Genomic DNA, 24,218 nt, shown 5'->3' on the forward strand with positions numbered 1-24,218 from the left:
GGGTGTACCTCTGTCATTCCTGTATACATAATAATTTCATGGAAAGATTTCACTAGATTTCATTGCGTCTGTTACTGGATTTGTCCATGGTTTTATACCGTTGAGCCATGGTTCTGTTCCCTACACTATGTCTAGCTTCAGAAGTGCAGCACTGTTTTAAATTATGCCTTCTTTATACTTCTGATTGTCATGACTCTGAGGTTGCCGTTTAGCTGTGATCTTTCTGGTTTGATACTGCAAGTATGACATTATGCTTTTGATGTTGAGTGGACTGACATATCGGACTGCTTGCCCTGAAAGGACTGAATAGAGAACTAAATGATTCGATGGTGATATCCAAGTCAGATATTGGTTCAAATATACTATCATTTTATTTTTCTAATTCGTAGCTTCTGAATGTAAAGTGTTGACGTTTATGGTCTTGCATTTGCTGCAGAGCCATATATTGTACATTAGATCTTTGTAAGAGTTCATAGTCTTCGGTACAGAGCTCGATACACGAGTTGTGGTATCATATGTTTAATTTGCAGTTCCAAGTTACGGGGACTTTGCATAAACCGCGTGGATATACACTTGCATTTTTCGAGCGAGGGTTAAGTTCAGCGTTTCCTGCCTGTGTGTTGGTGGTAAGTGAGATGTTGATTTTTTCGTTGTTTTTTGGTAGAAAGTTATATTGAACATCTTTCTGACATGTTCGTCCTTATTTTAAGCAGATTTGCCGTTTGTTGTCGGTGAATTCAGGTTTTAGGGTTGATATAGTTGTTGGGAATGAAATGCACTGCGAAACACATGGTAGTTGTTGATATACATATTGTGGAAATACCAACACCGACTTTCCTACTGTGGATGTTGTGCTATTTGGATCTTCCCAGCAATCCTTTTTACCTTGTTCTGATATTTCCTTTAGCCAACTTTTAATAGCAGCTCATGCCGTCTTTGTAAAGTTTGTGGTTGTAACACCTACCTGTTTTAAGGTATTCGGCTGTTACCACAGCGGTCGGTTTTTTTATTTCTTTGAATGTCTAAGGAGAATTCCGGTAAGTATGTCCCTAGTTTGCTGATAATTTATCGTACTTTACTGTCCAGTTGGTACAATTTGTCGTCAGATGTTTGTCTCATTTGTAAAATGATTCTGATTTTCTGTTTTCCCTACTAAGAGGAAGATCGATGTACCTCTTATTTTTTTTTTCGTGTTAGATTACAAAATTACCAAGCCATAATATACATATAGCCAAATATCGCTATTTTGGATTACATGTATCTTATTTACTACATTTATCTTCGGCCAAGCTGCGCTGTCTTGCTTTACTTTATGTATTTCTCCGTGCCGGTTGGACGCGAATTTTTCTAGATATTTACCTTTCCTCTGCAAAATTATTGGTTGTTTCGTTTATTTTCTTGACAGAGATTCTCTCTTTTTGTTGATAAATTTTTAAAGTTTTTGGTCTGACACCTACTATTGTTATTCTATCAATCACGTAAAAGATTGTTGGGGTTGTCCGTCGATGTTTAACGGTTTAAGAGGAGTTCCGCTTACAAAAAACGGGACCGACTCACTGACGGGTCAAAACATTATACATGTACCCCTCGCAACTTCGTTGCGTGGGGTATAATTGAGAGAGCTAATTTTTCAGCGAATCTAAATCTCGTGTATCGAACACGTTCGTAATGAGTCGTGGAAAGGTCGATCAGATCTACAAAATCCACGGCTGATGTTGGCTTCCGATCAAATGTTCGAACAGTTTTAAACTAATTTGTTACCAGTACAACACCAGTGACGGCTTTGATCGCTAATAGAGACACCTTTTTTGTGAAATCACATCACTATCATGTCAACATTAACAGCTGATTTGAATTGACGTAAAATTAAAAAAAAAATGAGAATTTGAAGACACTTTAGTGAGAAAAAAAGAAGAGACCTACAGGCCTTGGCGGTCACCCGAGTACGGTTGCCCGTAGATCACCTGATCACAATAGCCTGTGGACTAACTCATGTTCACATTTCAAGCCTTAATCCTAACTCGACAGTCGACTGTTGCTCCCCAACTTTTATTACTTATGCATGAAAACAATAATTTCATATAAAGAGAAGAGCTAGAGTCAAAGGAATCTCGGATTATCCATACCCTAGTCTAAGTACCTCAAGTGACCTAATTACAGAAAAGAACAACAAAAAGACTTCATTTATTTCCATCCACTTTATTTCCGTAAAGATAACCTTCAGGTGTACAATATACTACCTTTACTCAGAAATGTAAAACATTAGTGTTGCCAAGTATGGTAATAACACACACCTCAAAATGTTTAAATAATGGTCTACAACTGTAGATTGTATGGCTATGACAAAGATGGAAAAAAAGCCAAATTCGTTCAGTGTATTCAGATCTTTGTAGTTGATTTTTTTTTAAAGATTTCTCAATTAGTTCATTAACTATTTCTTTCAATGATGAGTTGCACCATCATTACATTATTTACTTCTCAGTAAAGTAAAAGATTCTAACACAACATTTATTCCTAATCAATCTGCATTTAAAAGAGTTTGAACTTGCTTTCAACAAGAAAAACAGTTTGAAAATCTGCAAATGCTATACTCTTTTAATTAGTGCTTACTTTGTAAATTGATATTCCTTTAAATGGCGTAAGGATTCCACGATGTATTTTTATCCGACATGTGTGAACACAGAAAAAAAAGTTGTTAAAATTTCGACTAATTTTAGACTACACACACTGTATCTTTACATATGTCTTAAAACAAAAAATTGACAAAGCTACTGCAAACTTGTTCTGGGGTTATTTTTTAGCAATTTTTTTTTCTCTTTTCAAAACAAAAAAATGACCATATTATATGATTTAAATAAAGGCAATGATGACTTTATGTTAAATAATAAATCAATAAAATTTTGTTACTTTCATAAATAATTTGGAGCCAAACTTTAGGTAAGTTTTGGATAAAACATGAATTTGGGTGAATAAATGGTTCTATGTCATAAACATTTGGAATGAAAGCAAAAGAAAAATATGCTTATGAATATCAATGAAGAGGATTCAAGGAATCTAAAAATAAATAAACATGCCAAGGAAAAAAACCCATCAATAATTATCAATGAATGAAATTTAATAATGATGGTTTTTCTTTCTGTTTTTTCCTTAGTTTAGTGATAAAACAGTGAATTTGATGACTTTGTATGCACAATGAATATCTCCTGGGGTATGGATGCCCCAGTAGATAGGGCTTAAACAAAGAATATTTACTCATCTCAGCACTGCAGAATGCAAGACAATAACAGACCCATAACTATGATAGTAAGGTGATTTCAAATTATTCATTGTACATGCTGGACTTTACTAGGCTTTCTACGAATGACAAGGTTTTATAGTATCATCAATGAAAGTTCAGCATCTTAAAAGACGAATCTTTCTTTCACCTTTAGAACAGATTGGAATTTACATGTCAATTATATTCACTACAAGGGAGGCAAAAGCTTCTAGTATTAAACTATAGAACTGAGCTTTGGAAAATCCAGGTATATATAAACACAAAAAAGTCAGGAGGAGGAGAGACAGATTAAAGAAAGTATTGAAATATTTCTAAAGCTAACAAATGAATGTGTTGACATATTTTTACAGCAAAAACTAAGAGATTTAACATCTGAGTTTTCAAAAAACATGAAAATACTAGAGCATACACATATTCCTCCTTCCAATAAACTAGAGAGTGTAACATGTACAGATTCCATCACATGTTTGTCTGTAGCAGATAACTGGTTGTAGAAAGAATTGTATCTGCCTTGTAACTTGCTACTACATATGATTCATCTTCAACATACCAAACTACACTGTGAACACAGTCCAAACAGTGTGCACAAAGAAGTAAGGACAATGTTTCTATTCATATAATAGAACATGTACCGGTAGTTAAATGTTCTTTTAACAAAAAACATTTACAGACCTCTGAAATAACAAAATAGAGCCAGCCCAGAGTTGGCAATTTCTACAGTATATCACACATTCACACAATAGGCAAAGTCATCACAAAACAATAAACTTGACTTTCCTTTAAGAGGCTGAGTGAGAATTGTACATACAAGTTGTGATGCGACTCAGCCACTTTCTAATTCAGTGTACATTACCCACTACTGGTAGACTTGGGACCCTCTGTTGCAACATTCAACACATTCATTTTCAAACACCCTTATTTCATTCGCATTCTTTTACCCATTCTTTTGAACAAAAAAAAATCATCAAATTTTTAGTTCACAGGTTTCATTGGAATTACATGTAGTTACTAAACTTCTGGTAAACTACCCGTAATAATCAAATCTTTATTGATTATTTTGCAAGAAAGAAAAAAAACTTTCTTCTAACCTTTTTACAACATTTAACTACAAAATCTATTTTTGCTCAATACCTTAATACTCTGAACTTGTACTAGTAACATTTTTAGCATTTCATGAATCATTTTTTTTTCAATGTTCCTCTTTCACACACCTTTCAGGATCATGTGGACACTTCAGGCTTTTACACACAGTCATTCGATAAAACTCTTTCATATCTCATAAATCAGGCATATTCATGTTCAGGTACTAAAACACACAAACACAGTCACACATTTTCACTCAATCAATCTCTATCTTTTTCTCAGCAATTTTCCTGAAGATTTTTTTCTGTTTTTTATAAATTTTGAGTTGCCTTCAATAAGTTTCTCTCACACGTGGGTCAGTTTCTTTGTTCATATCCCATGGAAACAAATGTGATTGGGACTTCTATATATATGTACATATATACAAAATGAACATTTTCTTTGTCTACCATTTCACTTTGAAGAATTAAGCATCATTACGTCAGTTTTCTCAGGTAAATGTACAATAAAATCAGAGTTCACTTGTAGGTAGATTGATTAAGGAGATTTTGGTACACATATGAAAGGCTACATTATTCAAATGACATGTATCATGCATTTTAAAATAAATCTGGGGTATTGATGCTGACTTATACCACTAACATTGGGTGCCACTTTCCCCAGATTTTCTGATTTTTCCGAATTATTTCAACATATTTCTACTCTTTTTGAATCACCGTACAAAAAGAAACTCCAAACTTATTTAAGTCCTGAAATGAAAAAAATGTTTACAGCAAGTGCCATAAACATCAAGTATTTCAGATCTTTTTTTTTATCTTCATGAAACAGGATTTTCTTTGTTTTACTTATGCAACTGACTTAAAATTTTGTAAACGTGTCAAAAACAATACATCACAATCATCTATTAATGATAATCTGCTATGCTGTTAACATGTTGATGTAATTGTATAAGCTTTGCAATGTCTGGTTGCTAAAAAGACTTTTGCCAATCTGGTCAAATTTGTTAATACATATTAGTAGTTTCAAACATATTCAAATTGTTACCAGGAATTTAAATCAAAAGAAAAATGAATGATAAAAAAAATTTCATTTAAAAAAAGGGTAGCCAAGGTTTCCCCTTTTTTGGTTTACCTTTAAAAAATTGTGGGGGTGCAATCTGCTTATTTCGAAAGAAACAAGACAACTAGTCTCTGTTTGCACAAAAAACTTTTGACTAGATTCTACACAAGCCCATACTTTAATGAAGACAACAGCTGAGAGCTGATCCTCCATCAAACAGGGTCCTCTTTTCACAATCTTTATGGGGACCCTCCATTCATTGGGTCCCCGTACCACCCCCTCAACTTTTCCTCACTGTGAGCCCTTTTGCTTTAATTTCTTGGAGAGGCTTGCTGTTGATTCTTGGATGCCATTATTTTTCTGAATCTTCTTGTTGATCTGTGTCCTAAGCTGTGTCTTAGAAGCCTTGTATTTGTTCAGTTTGTGATACTTGTCTTTCTTGGCTCGATCTTTCTAGTAAAATATGAATTATGTGTCAAAACACCATTATGCAATTGATTTGGTTCTGGGTTACTTACCCTAGTGAATATTACATGTACATTTGATAGAAAAATGCTTATTATAATCATAAGAAGATGCCTTCATGGAGGAGAGAGAATATTGAGAAAATAATGTTAACTAGTGAAGTCTTTCATTTGCTCAAATACCTTGGATTCGCTTTTTGTCAAGTTGGGGAAATCTTCTGCTTCCAAATGAAATTGCTTTGACTCCTTCCTTTCAGAAACATGTCTAAAATAAATGATAAAGGAGTAAAATGATATCCATCCATATTATTGTTACAAAAAATTATTTGTCTTTAATATAGCCACAAAGGACTATATTTGGTTTGAGCCTAAAATGGCCCCCTTAAATGAACATTGTCATTTTACTGTAATTCTTTGTTTTATTTGTACAAATATACATCTGAAGTTTTTTCATAATTTTCATTTTGATTTTAGTGCCCACAATTTAATAATATGACATCATAAAGTTTACCTTTTCCCGCCATTTTCTCATTTCTAGCAAAAAACAACTTGTTTTGAAGCAGTTTTTCTTTAAGGAAACATTGAGCGACTGCTTGAACAAACAAAATATTTTCACCAAAGATGTATCTCTCCTATACTTATAAGTGACAAAAAGTTCGTTCTTGTTCAAAGAGTCGCTCTATATTTCCCATTCGAAAAAAGATAAAAAAAATGTCTATTTTTGACTGATTTTGATTGAATTATAAAAATAGCGTCACTTCTGACGTCATATACTGCCAGTGAGTGCATATAAATCAAATAAATAGGCGAAAAACATATTTTATATCAACTCTTTTATAAATTAACACAACAAATTAATGTACCTGAATCATTTTAAAAATAGCGAATTATGGGGGGCGAATTTGACTAATATCATATATAGTTCTTTAGCAACTGCTTTTAAAAATCTCTTCTCTCTCTCTCTCTATTTCTGATATTCCTTATGATATTAATTCTTCTTCACCTTTTATAAGGACTGTATCCATGAAGAAAGGGACATAACTCTCCCTTGAAACAGTCTCCTTCCTCCCAAAAGCGACAGGTGATGTGGGACAGATCATGGGCAAACTTGCAGTCTGTGCGTCGACAGTTTCCCTCCAAGAAAAAGGTGCAGGGCTTTTTCTTCCCTACAATTATAAACAGTTTACTTACAGCTTGTTGTCTAACGTTATCAAAATCAATGTGATCCTAGAAATAAACTTCCGCTCAGATACAAGTTCTGAATCTGCCTGAATAGGACACTAAATCCTGCAGTATTTTAGCAAGATGGACCGAAACAATGCAGAAAAAGTGTCTTGTGCAAGGACTCAATACCCCAGCATTTTAATTGCTGACTTCTTCAGTTACTGGTCAAACATTTTAAACCCCTTGATCTATGCACATTCTGTTGATTGATTACATTAAATTCTTAATTTTGCTCACAATAAAAACTTTATTAATAATCAGAATATCATTAAAATAGAACAGTTTAACACGAGCTTACCCTTACTGCTAGAGGATTGAGGGAAGAGATATTCCACCTCCATATTATTCATCCAAGCATGCTCCAATTCACATGAATACACAGCAGAAACAGGCATTGGCTTGAACAGAGGTGGCTATAAATATATGAAAGAGGCACATAAACAAAACAATGTAAAATAGTTCGTTGTACATGAAGTTGCAACAAAACAACGCAATTATAATTTTTCAATTTTGTTTACTTGTCAATAGCACTTACATGAGTATCTAGATTCTCAAAGTCTTGCTTCTTCTTTCCTTTCTTGATGACCAACTTTACTTTGACAATGTCAGACTCATTTTTAGAAGGTGGATGATTTTCTTTCCCTAACTGGCCAACACACTGCTGATCAGGTCTGGCCTTGCTAGCATCAGAAATATCATCCCTAAAATATGATGTCATCTCCATAAAAGATTGGCCATAAGGATCGAATTCTGCTTGGTATGAATTAGGTTGGTCAGATATCTTCTCACTTCCCATTCTGCAGTTGCCTTCATTTTCATCACTGACCAAATCCTGATTATACTCAAAGAGGTTGAGTTCATTTTCTTCCGAATGCTCCTCGACCTTTGAGGAAGAATTTCCTTCCATGTTAAACTGCTCTGATACAGACTCTTCATCTTGCCCTGGATAGTAAAACATTTCAGAAAATGCTCCATCTTCATATCCGCTGCTCCATATACTGTGTTTAGTGGCGGCCTCCATTTCGCCTCCACTCCCAGGGTTCAGGCCCCAAGCCTCCTGAATGACCCAGCGGTGAACAGGAGGCTTGCATACACAAGCAATTTTGCTTGTATTTTCTTCCCAATTTTCAAAATCTGCAACCTTCCCACAAGAACAAGGACCATGTTTTGATTCATCCGATGGCTTCAGTGTATTTTCATTTACAGGTGCACTTATCTTGGACTGCCAATTTCCCCCAATACTGAATCCCTCTCCACAACTTCTGTTACTCTTAGTTTGAAAGTTTTCTATTGACCAAGGATCCCTATTTTTCTTCTCAAAGATGCCTACTCCATAAAAGCCACTTCTGTCTGCTTCCTCTCTATCTTGAACAGGCTGATCTATATCCTCATATCCTGAATCCACATAATTGTTCACACAATCCAACAGGTTTTGAGGGGTTGATTCCAAACACTCTGTTAAATTATCAACATATCCAAACAAATCAAAGACCTGTCCACCATTTTCCAACTCTTGAAAATCTGCTTGATTTTTGTAATATTCAATTGAATCTTTATCCTCTGCACAATTGTCTAAACTTTCACTTGTTTGTATATATTTATCTTGATCTTTTCGGATCTTGAACATAGGAACAAACAATTCTTCTTCATCATCATCAGCTTCATCATACGTATTTTTCTGAAACTTCTGGTATGGCGTCTTTGATGGTGCATAACCCCCAAAGAGGTCTCTGAGGTTGTAAGTGGAACCTGTGTATTGGGCAACTGGTGACTGAATTGGTTGAAAGTGGGTCTTCTGAGAAAAGTACAAATGTTCTTCTGGAGAGCTTGAGTCAGATTTACAGCTACGACTTTTGTTTACAGATGCTGACAGAGAATCTCTTTCTTGCGTTACTAAATTGGGTTCACTTTGGACATGATGAATCTTCTTGGGTACAACATCAACAAATGCTGATCGTTCAGAAGGAACCAATTCAAAACTTTGGGACAGGTTGAATTTCTTTGGAGTTGAATGCTCTACCATGGACCACATTGTCTGGAAATCCCCGTAGGAGACACTCCTACAGTAGCTCTGCTCCTCCTCACTGTTGCTAAGTTGATCATTTTCTCCGTCTGAAAGGACATTATCATACTCGCTTCCTGTCTCAGAGACAAGATCAAACTGGATCTGAGGAATGAGCTCACTGTTCTGGTTTTCAAGTTGGCAAACCATCGAATCTTGATCTACATCAACCATCACCAAGGGATTACATGGATCCTCTTGTAGAATACGGTCATCAGGGGTCTCCAATGTGCCTGGGCCTTCATCCAACCAGCTCTGTTGATAAGAATCTTTCAATTTTCCGTAATCCCCCCAAGAGGTAGATTCCGAACATATGCCATAATTTCCCCAGATGTCTGCCTGTTGTCTATGTGTGTCAGGGTTCCAGTGATTAGACATTCCAAACAATCCATGGTCACTCCAGCAGGTTTGAAGAAGATTTTTCCAGGGACTGCAGTAGGCTCCTGTTATCTTCTGATAATTCACATCCCAGACTTGCCAGATTTTTCCAAGTTTTAAATGATTGTAGAAATCTGCTGAATAGCCTTCATATCTTTCTTCCCAACTAACAACTGGCATTAAATCGTCCACCAATACTTTAGATGGCCAAGTTGTTGCCATCGTCCATGGTAGAAATCCATCAAAACTCTGCAAATTGTTATCCCAATAGTATACCTCTTGGTCATTAGCTGTATTCATAAACTGTTCCATGTACTGGTGATCCAACAAATTGTCAGGAGATGTCAAATTTATATCAAAATCCAGATCATCCACTCCTTTGTTTATATCTTCCAAGTCACTGACCGTTGTCAAACTCAAGCTGTTAGAAATGTTTTCTGTGAAACTGTTTGCTCTGTATCTTTCTTCCCTCTCACTTGAAGGTGCTGCTTGTGGAAGGTTGTCAAAGGGAGAAAGGACAGGAAACCCAGACATATCTGGATTCAAATCAGAGTTTTGAGATGGTATTGCTTTTGGCTCTGATTGGTTGAACAGAGAAAAGGTCGGATCAGGAGGGAAGCAGTTCTTAGTCTCACTGGTATCTGAAGAAGAGTAAGGAAAAAGAAACTGACTTTCTTTCGGGGATTCATTGAGAGATTGCTGGTTGAGACTGTCGTTGGGACTAATGGGACTGATGCTTCCAGATCTTTGTTGGTAAGGTGACGCTGAACTGCTGTTGTTTCTTTTGTACAAACGTTGCCGTGGCTCCTCAGATGTAAACAAGATATCTATCGGCTGAGTGTACCAGGAATCATCCTCTTGAAGTTCTGGACTCACTGACCCATCGGTTCCCTCTGGACTATTTTCCCAAGCTGTATCTCCAACAAATAATGTCTTTCTCATTCTTCCCTCAGGACTAGGCATTTTCAAGGCTTGTTCTTCTTTCTGCAAGAGCATTTCTTTCAGCATAGTTTCCACTTGAGAACAGAGCTCCTGGTCCTGCAAAGAATGGGCCTGGGTGGCAGGATTTTCAATATTGAGACTTCCATTTGGCAAACTCAGAAAACGACAAACTCTGTAACAGCTATCGTCTTTTCTGGATGGTGTTCTTTTCGCATGCAGTTTTTTAACAGTCTGCTTCTTCTTCTTCCTGTTCAGGGTTTTGGGTGATAGCTGCTCTTGCTGGTTATGTTTTGGATGAAGTTCCTCCTGACTTGACTCAGCCTCTATTTCCCCTGTTTGGTCAGCTTTTGGTTTTGTGATTGGATTGTTTTTCCAAACACTCTGTGATTCATTGGGAGTGCTGTTTTGATCTTTTCCATGTAGGGCAGGGAAGGCGGCATAATATCTGAATGACAAGAAAAGAGGTCACATAAATATCACAGTGTGAAAATCAATGTATTTGAAAATTCAATACTAATACCCTGATTAATAACCTTTAAGAACAGGGGCATTAGAAGAGATCAATCTAAATGTAATTTACATATATAAATCATTTTTTTTTTTCAAAGTATATTTATGAATAAAATTTCAAGATATGCACATTGTGCAAAAGTCTGACAAAACGATTCATCACCTTATTCAAGTTCTTGCCAAAGGTGTTTCCATGTGCCTAAATATTAAGGCAATCTTTCATAAACCCTATGGAGTTTAATACAAAAAGTGCAAATTCTGACATTTTGAAGGCTTGTGTGTCATGTATTACCTTTGTCTAAAACAGGTTTGTAACCTGTACAGTGTTTGTTTATGTCAGATATAAAGCTATGAAATGATACCTTTACTTAGCACTTGTCACACACTGATAAAAAAAATGATTATCACTTGCCTACACTGTAAGGTCAAAATCAAATTTTGCTTATATTTTTTACAAATAAAGAAAAACATCATATTTTAAGGCCTAAAAAGATAATGGTTTGTTTCCGCTTTCATGCTGAAAAAAAGTAAGGTCAGTAGGTTGGAATTTATTTTTAACCTTTATTGCAGAATGTATACGTTTGATACTGTAGGGTATATAATGAGAAATACTTTTTATCTTTAATGATGAGTTTAACAATACCCTGATTCTTTGAAATTTGTTTTCATGCTTGTCTATATAGAGAGGCGAAAAAAATACTACTTTGCTAAGCATATTCATACTATTATCAAATATACATTAAATTTAAACAGTTTTTAGTGAGTTTGCTAGATCTGTGAAAATGTTTCAGAGATGGTTGTTTTACCTTTCAGCTGGGTTTTCAAGTTCTGAGCTGCTGGAATCACTCTCGGATGAACTGGTGGTCGCCACTTGGCTGTTCGTAGCATTGCCTTCTGTAAATAAAAAGTCTGCAATTGTTATGCAAGTTTATAAATGTACCTGTGCTTAATGACAATATTAATACAAAGCAGAATAGCCAGTTCTTTTTGTTAAAGTTTGGACTATGGATACTTCCATGAAACCTAAGACTGCACGAGACTGAACAAGATAACTTTAATCTAGTAATTCAAGCAACAAGATGTAAAACCAGAATAAGTTATTCAGGTACCGGTACTCTTTCCCATTCGAGTGGCGCTGTGCAGTGTGTGGATTGTCAAAACATCATGCATGATTCTGATTTCAGAAGGCCCTATAAATCTCTTTAATTTTAAAATCTACCTCTCTAGAGTCATGCATGATCAAACAGAACTACTTCAGTTAACAGTCATATGAAAATTCACACTCTTAGCATTATACACAACCAAACATAACTATTCAACTGCAATACTAAATCTTATTGATGAAGTTTACTACTTCTTTACCATAATGAAAGCAGACTTTACTAGCTCCATAATTTTTGCATAATAAAGATGACAACTCTACTGTTATGCATGATTAAGCAGACTCTCTCACAAAACTTGGACCCTCTGAATTTAAATCATTCCATAGTACTAGCTCTGAGCCCTTGAAATAACCTCTTTTTCAACTTCATTTTGCATGCCATCTCTTTGAAAAGATGCAACAATTTCTTAGATTGTATGATCTGATAATTCATTTTGTTCCATGTGTTAGTGAATACCAGTAGATTTTGACAACAAGTCAATCACTCCAAAATTTAACAAATGGGGATTAGACCAAAAGTGGCTAAAAAACTGAATTCATAAACATATTATATCATCTGACATTGAAAATTACATTAAAAAGTGCAGGAATACTCATGCATATTTTTGCTTTTTATCTTTAAAAATTCATTCAATGCAATAGTAGATATATAAAAATCTTTATCTTAAAACTTCCACTTGTTGAAACCACCGTATCTGGTTGGTCTTCTTTTTTATTTATGTTTGAGCAATAAGATTCAGGAAGTAAAGCTATTTTGCTTTGTCAGCAGGTCTGATACATGTAGTATGTCAGAAAAGTAACAATATCTTGTGTTTGTGTGTAGGAAAAGCTGAAGATCAAGGCCATACAGACAAGGTGCAATCATTGTGCAGTGATGATCTGTAATGTTACAATACAGAGCTCTGGTTATAATAGAGCTTTAATGTAGCCTATTTCCTCAATCAAAATGCTCATACAAACAATTCTAAAGAGTAGAAGAGTAGTGAACAAGATGTGTAACAACATTACAATTTTTACAATTTTAGCTACTGATATAAATTTTAAAATGACCAAGCATAGGTGTATCAAGACCTAAGATTAAACTGCAAGTTTTTTCTACCATAGAATCTATTAATTCAACTCTGACATTAACACTTGTTTCTTTACATGTTAAATATGCAGCATGTCAAAATTGTCAATTAAATAAACAAAAGCCCTAAAGTAAATAGGGAACAGAAGCAGTGATTCATCGCTTTCCATCTCCTGTACTTGATTTACAGTCTACTCACTCCCTACTCCATTTCACCTTGTGAGGTCACATATCAAACACCAAAAACTACATACGGTGTAATTATCATGATATCTTTTTCATGGTATCTCTGTTATAGACTTATGCTATAAATATATCATGTTACATACACTATCTTTTCCCACAGACAAAATATGACTATGTCTCTGTACCCATCACAGAGTTACAAAAAGAAATCAATTTTCAATGAGCAGGCGTCTTCTCTTAGATCCACCACTCTCATTGTTGGATCCAAAATATCATCTGATACAACATCAGGACCCAGGAATAAGATTATACCTTTTTTAATAACTGATTTGCATACCAAGTGTATTTCTAATACATGTATGTAATTCATTCACACATAAATGCATTAATTATATTCTATCAAAATCTTTTTTTTTATACCACAAAGCATAAATGGGTGTGGATTTTCTTTCTGGGATCAATAACAAAGCTATTGCTAATATTATGATAGACATACAATATGACAATCTTCTTGATATAAAAGATTCTATTGATTTTAAGAAATTTTAGCCTAGCAGATGACAAGACTTCTTGTGTGTATATTAGCCTAAAGGACTCTGGCAACAGGTATGAGAGAGAGAGAGAGAGAGAGAGAGAGAGAGAGAGAGAGAGAGAGAGAGAGAGAGAGAGAGAGAGAGAGAATAACTAATACACTGCAGCACATCAGTATCAGTCAATCAAGTATTCAGAATCATGGCAGAATTCCATGCTTCATAGAGCAGAAGAGAAGTGACCTCATTATGACGACTGACTATACTGTAGTGTGTTGTGAAGACAAAGCCCAACATGTGATCATCTGACATTCCACACATACCACCAAAAAATAAATAAATAAAGGAAAAATAATGCGTAGTTATGATGCATGTTAATTAATCATGCAAAGATTCATTATATATATGTACTAAGTTGACATTAGCTATATTGCTCTTTGGAAGATGTAAAAAATTCCAAGAATACTTTAATTAGTGTGTATATATTTTCTAATGACTAATTAACATGTTATTCTTTTTTTAAATCACTGGAAAGAAGTCTTACCATCATGTTGTTCCAGATTCTTCAGTTTGTGACATAATTCTTCCACAAGAGTTTCTATATCATTGTCCTGTACAAAAAAGATCTCAAAATCAATACATTGCCACAATAACAATTTACATACATTGTATATCTGTGTACCACTTCCAAAAACTTTCAACATTTGATCCTTCATTTAATACCTTCCAGCATAGAGTACAGGCCCCTTAAAGATAGTTTTTCAGGTACATGGTGAGGAGAGACTAAAACCCATGTTTGATACACCTAGCAAAGTGCATTTTTCCCCCTCTGGAGTCAACAATGGACATATTGGCTGAAAGCCAAGATCTTGTGTATTCCTAGCATGAGCAGAAAACATGGGGAATCTCGAGACTGGAGTGGTTATAATTAGGCACACTGAAACCACCCTTCCATAATCATTTCATGGTTGTGCCTGGAGAGAGTGTCTTCATTAAGATGCACATAATTCCATTTTATCAAAATTCTACATAACAGGGGACAGTCTGAAGGCGTCTGAATAATAACATTGGGTCAACGATCTACAAATATATGCTAAATCAGCAGAAGTAACCACTCTGCATATTTGCTATATTTCATTCACCTTTGAGTCCAAGGTCAAAATCATTATTTTGCATTTGTTCTAAAAAGCTTCAGCATCTTAACACATCAAAGTTGTGAATTTGGGTTACCTACACTCTCATTATATACATATTTTTTTCTTCCTCTTTTCTATTTCTTACCTGACATTCTCTAACATACGACTGTTGAGTGAACTTGAGTCTCAAAGTATCCATAAGTTTCAATGAGATTAAATTGATAGCTATATGCATAGAACTGAACAACTGGGCATCTCATCATAGTGAATTTGTAACTAAATTCATATATTCAGTCTTTCATTCTTCATATATAGTTTATAAGCATGTTTTCATTACTACATGTATTTTGAAAAGAATTGTACAATAAAACTCAAGTTTGTTACTGTTTTACTTTACCTAAAATTTCACTGTATTTTACTAACATAAAGACCTTAATTTGTGAAACCAAAATACACAATTTCCCACTCTTAAAGTGAATGACCTGGTATTATTTAACCTTGATAGGTTGGGCAGTTTGAACTCAATAATATTTTAATGGATATCATAACCTTCAAGTACTGTACCGTGTGATCACTTTATATTTTATGAAAACTACAAAGTATTGGACCAATAAGGTTCCCGTACAAAATCCAAATGGTCATTAACTGAATTAACAACTAATTATATGTCACTGAACAAAAATAATTCACAATCTAAATTTTTAAACTACATATATCAGAGATAAGTGTTTGTTGGAAGCTTTTATGATGGTCCATAAATATATCAGACACACAAATAGAAAAGTGGCTATTATTTTGATTCTAGAATTCTGAAATTGGCTCAATAAAAAAACCTGATGATTTAATGCAGACAGATTATAGACGTTTGAAGATTTGGAACAATATGTGCGAGACTCGCTAAAATCTGGAGTGTTAAGTAAAATCATACACATGTGTGAATCAAAATTAACATAAACAACTACATGTGATATAAATAACCAGATAGTGGGCCATGTGATATAAATAACCAGATAGTGGGCAAATAGAATAAATGTACTTCTAAATGATCAAGTACAAAGCCAAAAAGTGAAATGGTTATTTTACCTCATCAGAAACTGCCTGCAAGCATTCAATAGCAGCAGATTTTTTCCGCTCCTCCGAGTTCTTGACTTTCTTCTTGTCGTATCTGGCAGCCTTATACTGATGCTTTTTCTCTGCTTTAGAATCGAAAAAGAGGTCCACATAGTCATGGATCTCATCATCGTCCTGCTGCAGAAGATGAATTATGTGTCTGGAATAAATGACGGAGTCGATGCCACGAATCTCCAGTTGGTGACCGAACCATTTCTGAACTGGCGACGGTAGTCGCACAGTTTCCATGAAAAGCTTATGCTCAGGAAACTTCATGGAATTTGTTTAGAACTGCTTCTTTGCCATACATGGATCCATAATCGCAAACCATAAGGACAGACATAAACGTAGGGATTTCTGAGGGGGCAGCATGGCCATGGTCGTTAACGAGGAAGATATGATGCTTTATAAAGCTTTACATGAACATTCTATCTCTTGGTTTATATCCCTTCATCTTTCTGCCTGACAAATCCATTGTCATCCTGTGAAAGTAAAATTATAAAGTTGATTTGAAAGATGAACAAAATGATACTTTGATAAATGCCAGTATAATGACAAATGATGTCAAATCTGTGAACAATTTCCTAAAATCATTGAGATGAGGAGAGAATATAATTGAAAAAGATATAAATTATTTCTCAATTCTTTTCTTTTTCATTCATTAATCAAACATGGGGCTCATAGGCCTAAACAGCCTAAGACAATTTGATAAGCTTTCATTCAAGGGATCTCACATTGCTGAACAAAAATTAGGGATGGATCTATGAACTTTAATGTTAACATGGCTAATAACAAGCCACAAGTTTTTAAATATGCGAAAAAATTCCCTTGACACAGAATTATCTTGGAAAACTTTTTTTTCCAATTTCCAGGACAATGAACTTTACTTAAAGTATTCTAAACACTACTCAACTTGCCTGCTGGATGCTCAATGGTGTATTTTTTTTTTTGGGGGGGGGGGGGGGGGTGAAAACTAAGCCCAATGGTGGAACACATTTTTTTATATAGAAGAAGTGAAACACCCACAATATGACCGATAAACCCTTCATTTCCCTAACACCAGAACCACTAACCACTGGGTTATTTATAAGAGTTAACTGTTCCATGCTAACAATAACAAGAGGCCCATGGGCCACATCGCTCACCTGAGGAACAATAGGTATGGTAAAATCAGCTTAATGGAGTCATAATACAAACTATCTGGACAATGTACAATAATACATGTAGATCCTGTATAAATAAAATCCATTTTCCCCTGGATATTCTTATGTTTATAATCATTGGTCCCTTTTCTAACAGGATGATTTTATAGTCATATCATATGTTGAGTATTGCAGTTCTCAAAAAGATCCTTAACAATAGTTTATATATGGGATATAAACGTACATCAACCTCTGAACCTTCTCGTGAGGCCAAAGAATTGTCCTGGGGCCAAAGTCTTAACAATTATAAAGAATCATCTGGCTGATTAGTTTCTGAGAAGATTTTTAAAGATTTACCCTATATATTCCTTTGTTAAACTTTGACCCCCATTGTGGCCCCACCCTACCCCTGGGGATCATGATTTTCACAACTTTGAATCTACACTACCTGAGGATGCTTTCACACAAGTTTCAGCTTTCCTGACTGATTAGTTTCTGAGAGGAAGATTTTTAAAGATTAACTCTGTTTATTCCTATGTAAAACATCGACCTCCCATTGTGGCCCAAACCTACCCCCAGGGTTATGATTTTCACAAATTTGAATTTACACTACCTGAGGATGCTTCTACACAAGTTTCAGCTTTCCTGGCTAATTAGTTTCTGAGAAGAAGATTTTTAAAGATTTACTCTATATAATCATATGTTAAAATTCGACCCCCATTGTGACCCCACCCTACCCCCAGGGGTTATTATTTTCACAACTTTGAATCTACACTACCTGAGGATGCTTCCACACAAGTTTCAGCTTTCATGGCCGATTAGTTTCTGAGAAGAAGATTTTTAAGGATTTACTCTATATATTCCTATGTTAAACTTCAATCTCCCATTGTGGCCCCACCCTACCCCCGGGGGTCATGATTTTTTACAAATTTGAATCTACATTACCTGATGATGCTTTCACACAAGTTTTAGCTTTCCTGGCTGATTAGTTTCTGAGAAGAAGATTTTTAAAGATTTACTCTATATATTCATTTGTTAAACTTCGACCCCCCATTGTGGCCCCACCCTCAGGTGACCTAAAAAGGTTAAGTTTACAATACGTTGGTTTCTGGAAGAACAGACTTTGAAAATTTTCTTAATAAATATTGACAAATTTTTTACTTTTTTAATCTTTAGTTTTTAAGATATGTGTACAAACATAGAATTGTGAGCAAATCTTTGTATCTTGCTTATAATTCGAAGCTTAACACTCAAATATGGTTAGTAAATAGAAACTGTAAACAATTAAACACAAGAAACATGCACTACATGTATAACAAATAAAGAACACAATTTATTTTTTCGAAATTATTCATATATATATTACATGTATATACCTACATATTTCCGTCAGCGATATCAAACTCTATTTAAACTGAATAAACTCGAGAAAATGCCGAGCATCTCAACAAAACCTATTGCATTAATCTGCCATTACGCAAAAGATAATGCCGAATTACCGATAGAATAAATTGTATTTCAGTAGGCACCTACCCCTACATCAGATTTTGCTTAATTTGCGCAGGTAAACAGTTAAACTGTTTGATTTAACGAATTCTCTGTTTGATTTAATACGTAAAAATCACGAAATACAGACGATAGTTTCCAGGTAACAAAGCATAAATAATGAAAACGAAACGAAAATTAGAACAAGCTAGCACCAACGTCATGTGTGAAAACTGTCAACGCATTGAAATATCTAGCCTCAATTTATTTCACAAAATCGGCACCAATATATTTTGCATGTTTCAAAATTTCCCTTCATACGCGAACTGTTGCACAACAAGCAAATTCATCATAGTCAGATCGAACCTTTTTCGTATAATGTCATGGCTGCTTTAAACAAAGAACCTCGTTTTAGAAGTATGGAATACGAGTCTTGGTAAAATGGGTATGCAAACCCGGGCCGTGGCAAAATAAAAGCCGGGGCAGATCGGCAATCGTCAATTCCAAATACGCATTATTTTGCAGCAATATTTACAGCGAATACAAATATACTAGTCCATCAAATATCCTGAAATTTTAATGAGATTGGCAGATTAATAACTGCTAATATTTTGTTTCACCCAGGCCAAGTCTTGTCTACCCATTTTATTGTATGCCGAACCCGAACCTATTAAACTGATTGAAACACGCCTTTCCTTTATTATTATTTTCGTAATAACTCAGATTTGAAACAGAATTACCACTTAATTTTTGCAATTTATATTTTCCTTCCCATAAGGATAATTTATGCTGAACTTCGTTGAATTTGCCTCGGTAGTTCTTGAGAAGAAGATTTTTAAAAATGCACCCCCCTTTTTCTACAATTTCAAGGTTTTCTCCGCTTTGAATACAGATCGGACTTTTATTTCTGCAATTTATATTCGCCCTTCCATAAGGATGCTTTGTGCCAAATTTGGTTGAAATTGGATAAGTGGTTTTAGAGAAGAAGTTTAAAATGTAAAAAGTTTACAGACGGACGGACGGACGGACGGACAGACGGACAGACGGACGACGGACAAAAGGTGATCAGAAAAGCTCACTTGAGCTTTCAGCTCAGGTGAGCTAAAAACCAATAGAGCCCCACCCTAGTACATATACCAGTATCCAGACTGTGGAACCAGGAAATTAAAAATTTTAGACCGCTTAGACTTCCTCATTTTAACCATGCACTTAGTTTGCCTGCTTGATGCCCAGTTGTAAAGAAGAAGATTTTTAGAGAAGTAGATGCATGTTCAATAAATTACCATTAGAGCCCATACCCCTGACACCAGTACTCTTGACCTTGGGTCCTAATTTCCCTGATTGAGTTGAGATTTTCTAGCTCATTCACAACTACAGTAAAACACAGTTATAGTGAACATGCTTATAATGAATTGACACTTTCACCGTAGTTATTTTCTTTCCCTGAGACTTTATAACTTGTTAACTTATAAATATAAATCTCCAGTCCCTGGCACTTCGCTATACCGGTAAGTGTGTTTTACTGTATATGCTGAGTTTGTTTACTGTATGTCCAGTAGGAAAGAGGAAATTTTTTTTAAAGAAATAATTTTTATTATTTGACTACTGACGTCCTACCCTTTTGACCGTGGGGCCATAAGTTTCACAATTTTGCTTATCATAATCATATGCTTAGTTTGTCTGCTGAATGTAAAGAAGTATAGAAGATTTTCAAAAATTGTGTCAATTTCAACAGTTTTACCCAAAATTTATGGCAGGTGGGGATGAGGGTCACAAATCTCACAAAATATGTTCCCCTCCACCTTATAATGCTACACACCAAATTTGGGCAAGATACTCATAGCAGTTTCATAGAAGATGCTGAAAATGTTGAAATGTTATTTGCAGGTCGCACAGTGATAGACAAATATAATTGGCTATGCTGCCAATTTAGCCATTCTTAACCTTTCCAGGTGCTTAACAGATTGGTAACTGCAGCTAACCAATCAACTCACATTTACCAAAGCTTGTAACTTTAACTTTTACAAGCCATCATCAAAACTAGCTAATTTAAACAATTCATGAGAATATTGTGTTTATATATGAAGAAATTCAGAGCATGTAAAACTTGACTGCAACATTTCGATACAACATTTGAGACAATATATATTTTTTGATTTACATACTAGTATGTTACCTTTAATATCAGAAGAATTTAAGCAGTATTTTGTTCCATATTTTCTATTATTTTTTGATAGGAAGCATACATTTTTTCACCAATATTCCAGTACCGAGTACTTTTTATGCTCCTGTACAGTTTTTTTAGGGTCTTCAACTTATCACATGTATGCAATGCCCTTTTTCATACTCAAAAATTAATAAAATTTTATTTACATTACTTTGCTTTATTTAATAGGGGTACAATACAAGCTATACAAACTAGATCACCAAATGAAAATAAAACCACAAATAGTAGGTTGTGCCCAACCTCCTGAAGGTGTCAGGAGAAAATGTACCCAAGAGAAAACGTACCCGGGAAAAAACATACCCAGGAAAAAACTTATCCTATATAAACTTAGGGTATGTTTCCTCTTGGAGAAAATGTGCCCTAAAGAAATCATAACCAGAATATGAAATAGTCATATAAAATACATCTTCGCTAGCCAAGGGTTTTCGGTCCATGGGAAGGAATTCTAGACGTTTCGTGACCAAGATGTTTCGGGACCCAATGGTTTCGTGACCTGACAAGATGTTTAGGGACTAAGACTTTTCGGGTCCTGGATCTTTTGGGACTTAGAATAAGATTTTTTGGGATTTGTATAAAATTAATGCTAAATTCATTTAAATCCATGTTCAATGTAATTTTTTTTGTGTGTGTAAATAAATCTTATAGATAAAACTTAAAAAAACAAAGGAAATGGTAAATTGTACCGTGCGTGCATGTTTAAAGTACTTAATCATGATAGTGATTGATAAAACATGTTTATTTCAACCTTTTATGTTCTTTTTAATTTTTGATAAAGAGAATACAAATAAAAGCTCTGATTTAAAAAGAAAATTTATTCTTATTGTGCATTTACATGTATGCAGGCCTAAAGGTCAGTTAGCGTAAGCAAATTTTCGACGATGACCTTTGTTATAACCATGATAACTAGTATAACTAATCTGAACAATGACGAGTAATAGGAAATATATTAAGTAGATAATAACGCGTGTGTGTTGACAGCTGGGGGATCTCTTCAATAGTCTCCTCATAATTAACATCTGGGTACACCTATACACAGGTCAGGCTAAAAGGTGTGATTTGATTGATTTTATAACAATTATCGGTAGCCCCGATCCCTCCTTGGATATTTCTAGTAAATATATCAAATTACGGCTGAGGTAACCGTATAATAGATCAACTGTTAATATTACTGTCGGGGGTTATTAACTTGACCCTTTTTGGTACAGACTCCTGTACCCTTTATTTTTTTCGTCGACAAAATGCTCTTTTGGGAAAAAATAGTTTCACTCAGTAATATGACTCAACGCAAGTTAGCAAAAAAAAAATGTTTTTCCTGGTTTTCATTTGCATGTTACATGTTTACAGACACTTTACAGATCACTCGGACAAAAATTGATAAGGATCGATATCTCACCTATCTTTTACCGGACCCGCATTGCAAAGGATAGTATGCCATGTTACTATTCATTCTTTTTTAAAAATTGATAATAATACGGCTTCATGGATTAATTATGCAGCTAAGTTACATCTTTCATCATAGCCTTTCATCAAGTCCCAAAAAATCTTATTCTAAGTCCCAAAAGATCCAGGACCCGAAACGTCCGGGTCTCGAAACGTCTTTAACATTAGGTCACGAAAAGTCGTAGCCCCTAAACATGTGGACCGAAAACCCTTGGCTAGCGAAGATGTATAAAATAAAGATAGAGGAAAATATAAATTTTATAAATAATCTCTTGTATAGATCCCATAAGGTAATTCTTATATATGTATTGGTTTTAAAAAACAGTTAAACTACTAGGTCTATATTATTTTAACGATTTTGATTATATCCATTTATTAATGCTGACTAGTTTAACTGTTCAGGTGACGCTTGTTCATTTCCAGCAAGAAACACCAATAAAGTTCGGTCTTTATTTCTGTAATTTATATTTGTCTTACCATAAGGATGCTTTGTGCCAAATTTGGTTGAAAATGGTCAAGAGGTTTTAGAGAAGAAGTTCAAACTGTAAAAAGTTTACAGATGGACGGACAGACAGACAGACGACAGGCAAAATTTGATCAGAATAGCTCAACTGAGCTTTCAGCTCAGGTGAGCTAACAAAAAGGAATATTTAACCATGTTTGTTATAAGTAGTCTTCATTATTAAGTCATTTCTTTAAGTAATTTCATTACTCAGCTTTAAGTTCTCCAATCAAAATGCAATCAAAAAAGTTAAACTACTAGGTCTAAATTTTTTTTAATGATTTTGATGATATCGATTGATTAATTCCAACTAGACATATTAGTTTAACTGATCAGGTGACGCTTATTCATTTTCAGAAAGAACCACCGAAACCCTTATAAATATGAAAAATAGGTCCAAATATCCCTCATTAAACTCATGCTTGAACAAGTGACAATCAAATTTCCCTTATGATCACAACTTGATTTGGATAAGATTCTTAAGAACAGAAATAAGAAGCAGTTCTTTCTGGAAAATGACCTAATTACTGAACCTTCAGTTCATTGACTATATTTTGACAGGTATACGAGTAACCTCCCTTACATAGGCCTATTGCATGACGCAAAACATTTTTCATGTTTCACATTTCTCTTTTTACCCTTCAAATTTTGGTGAACAGACTAAGAAAATTTGTCATTTCGTTTCAAACAGAATGATTGTCAACTTTCATCAGTGTTAATCAAAGCTAAACAAAAAAAAAAATTGACGATCCTTCACGATTTGAGGACATCCGTGTCGACACTCGACACCGCCTCCTTTGCACAATAATTAAGGTAATTTTGAGTAAGGGCTTAGATCTAATGATAAGATGGTATTTTTGAAGATCATTGAAAGAGAGTAAACTCTTCTAAATGTCAACAAAGATCCATTTAAGAGGACTTACCCCGGAACTTTTGACGATGGGGGAACGTTCAACAATCAACTCTCATGACAGTCACTGATATACAGTTCTTCGCATGTGAACCTTTTTCGGTGCGAACACTGTCTCCACAATGCTGAGCTACATAACTACATTTATCTACTGATATACCAAAGAGGAAGGCATAAAAAAAATTTAGACAACACTGAATTTTACCCAGAGGTTGTTCCTCCAGGTTCTCGCCGGATATACCTACTCGTTAGAGAAAATATACCTTTAAAAGCTTAATTCAAAATTCTATTAAAAAGCATTTTAAATATAAAGCACAAAC

At 34.8% G+C, this 24,218-nt stretch overlaps 1 protein-coding gene across 2 annotated transcripts; it reads right to left on the bottom strand.

Moving 5' to 3' along the window:
- Positions 1–2,183: 2,183 nt before the first annotated feature.
- LOC105319148 (uncharacterized) lies at positions 2,184–24,218 on the bottom strand. 2 transcript variants are annotated; one of them, XM_066069967.1, is made up of 9 exons: positions 24,104–24,218; positions 16,166–16,674; positions 14,491–14,557; positions 11,806–11,893; positions 7,643–10,934; positions 7,406–7,520; positions 6,887–7,049; positions 6,067–6,148; positions 2,184–5,872 (listed from the first exon to the last, which is right to left on the bottom strand). In XM_066069967.1, the coding sequence occupies exons 2-9, from the start codon at positions 16,466–16,468 to the stop codon at positions 5,711–5,713; spliced, it is 4,272 nt and encodes a 1,423-aa protein (XP_065926039.1). In that variant the 5' UTR covers positions 16,469–16,674; positions 24,104–24,218; the 3' UTR covers positions 2,184–5,710. The 2 variants fall into 2 exon arrangements, with proteins under 2 accessions (XP_065926039.1, XP_034328269.2); XM_034472378.2 differs by having other exon boundaries at positions 23,912–24,145.

This window comes from Magallana gigas, chromosome 8 (assembly GCF_963853765.1).
Source record: "Magallana gigas chromosome 8, xbMagGiga1.1, whole genome shotgun sequence".
Lineage (NCBI taxonomy): Eukaryota > Metazoa > Mollusca > Bivalvia > Ostreida > Ostreidae > Magallana > Magallana gigas.

What these genes read in the sequence shown, in the direction of transcription:
- LOC105319148 (XM_066069967.1), bottom strand. Translation starts at nt 16,468, where the DNA reads ATGAAGTTTCCTGAGCATAAGCTTTTCATGGAAACTGTGCGACTACCG. An exon ending in TGCAGGCAGTTTCTGATGAG is followed by an intron (nt 14,558 to 16,165) that starts GTAAAATAACCA and finishes TTTTTTGTACAG; the next exon opens with GACAATGATATAGAAACTCT. An exon ending in GAATCTGGAACAACATGATG is followed by an intron (nt 11,894 to 14,490) that starts GTAAGACTTCTT and finishes TTTTATTTACAG; the next exon opens with AAGGCAATGCTACGAACAGC.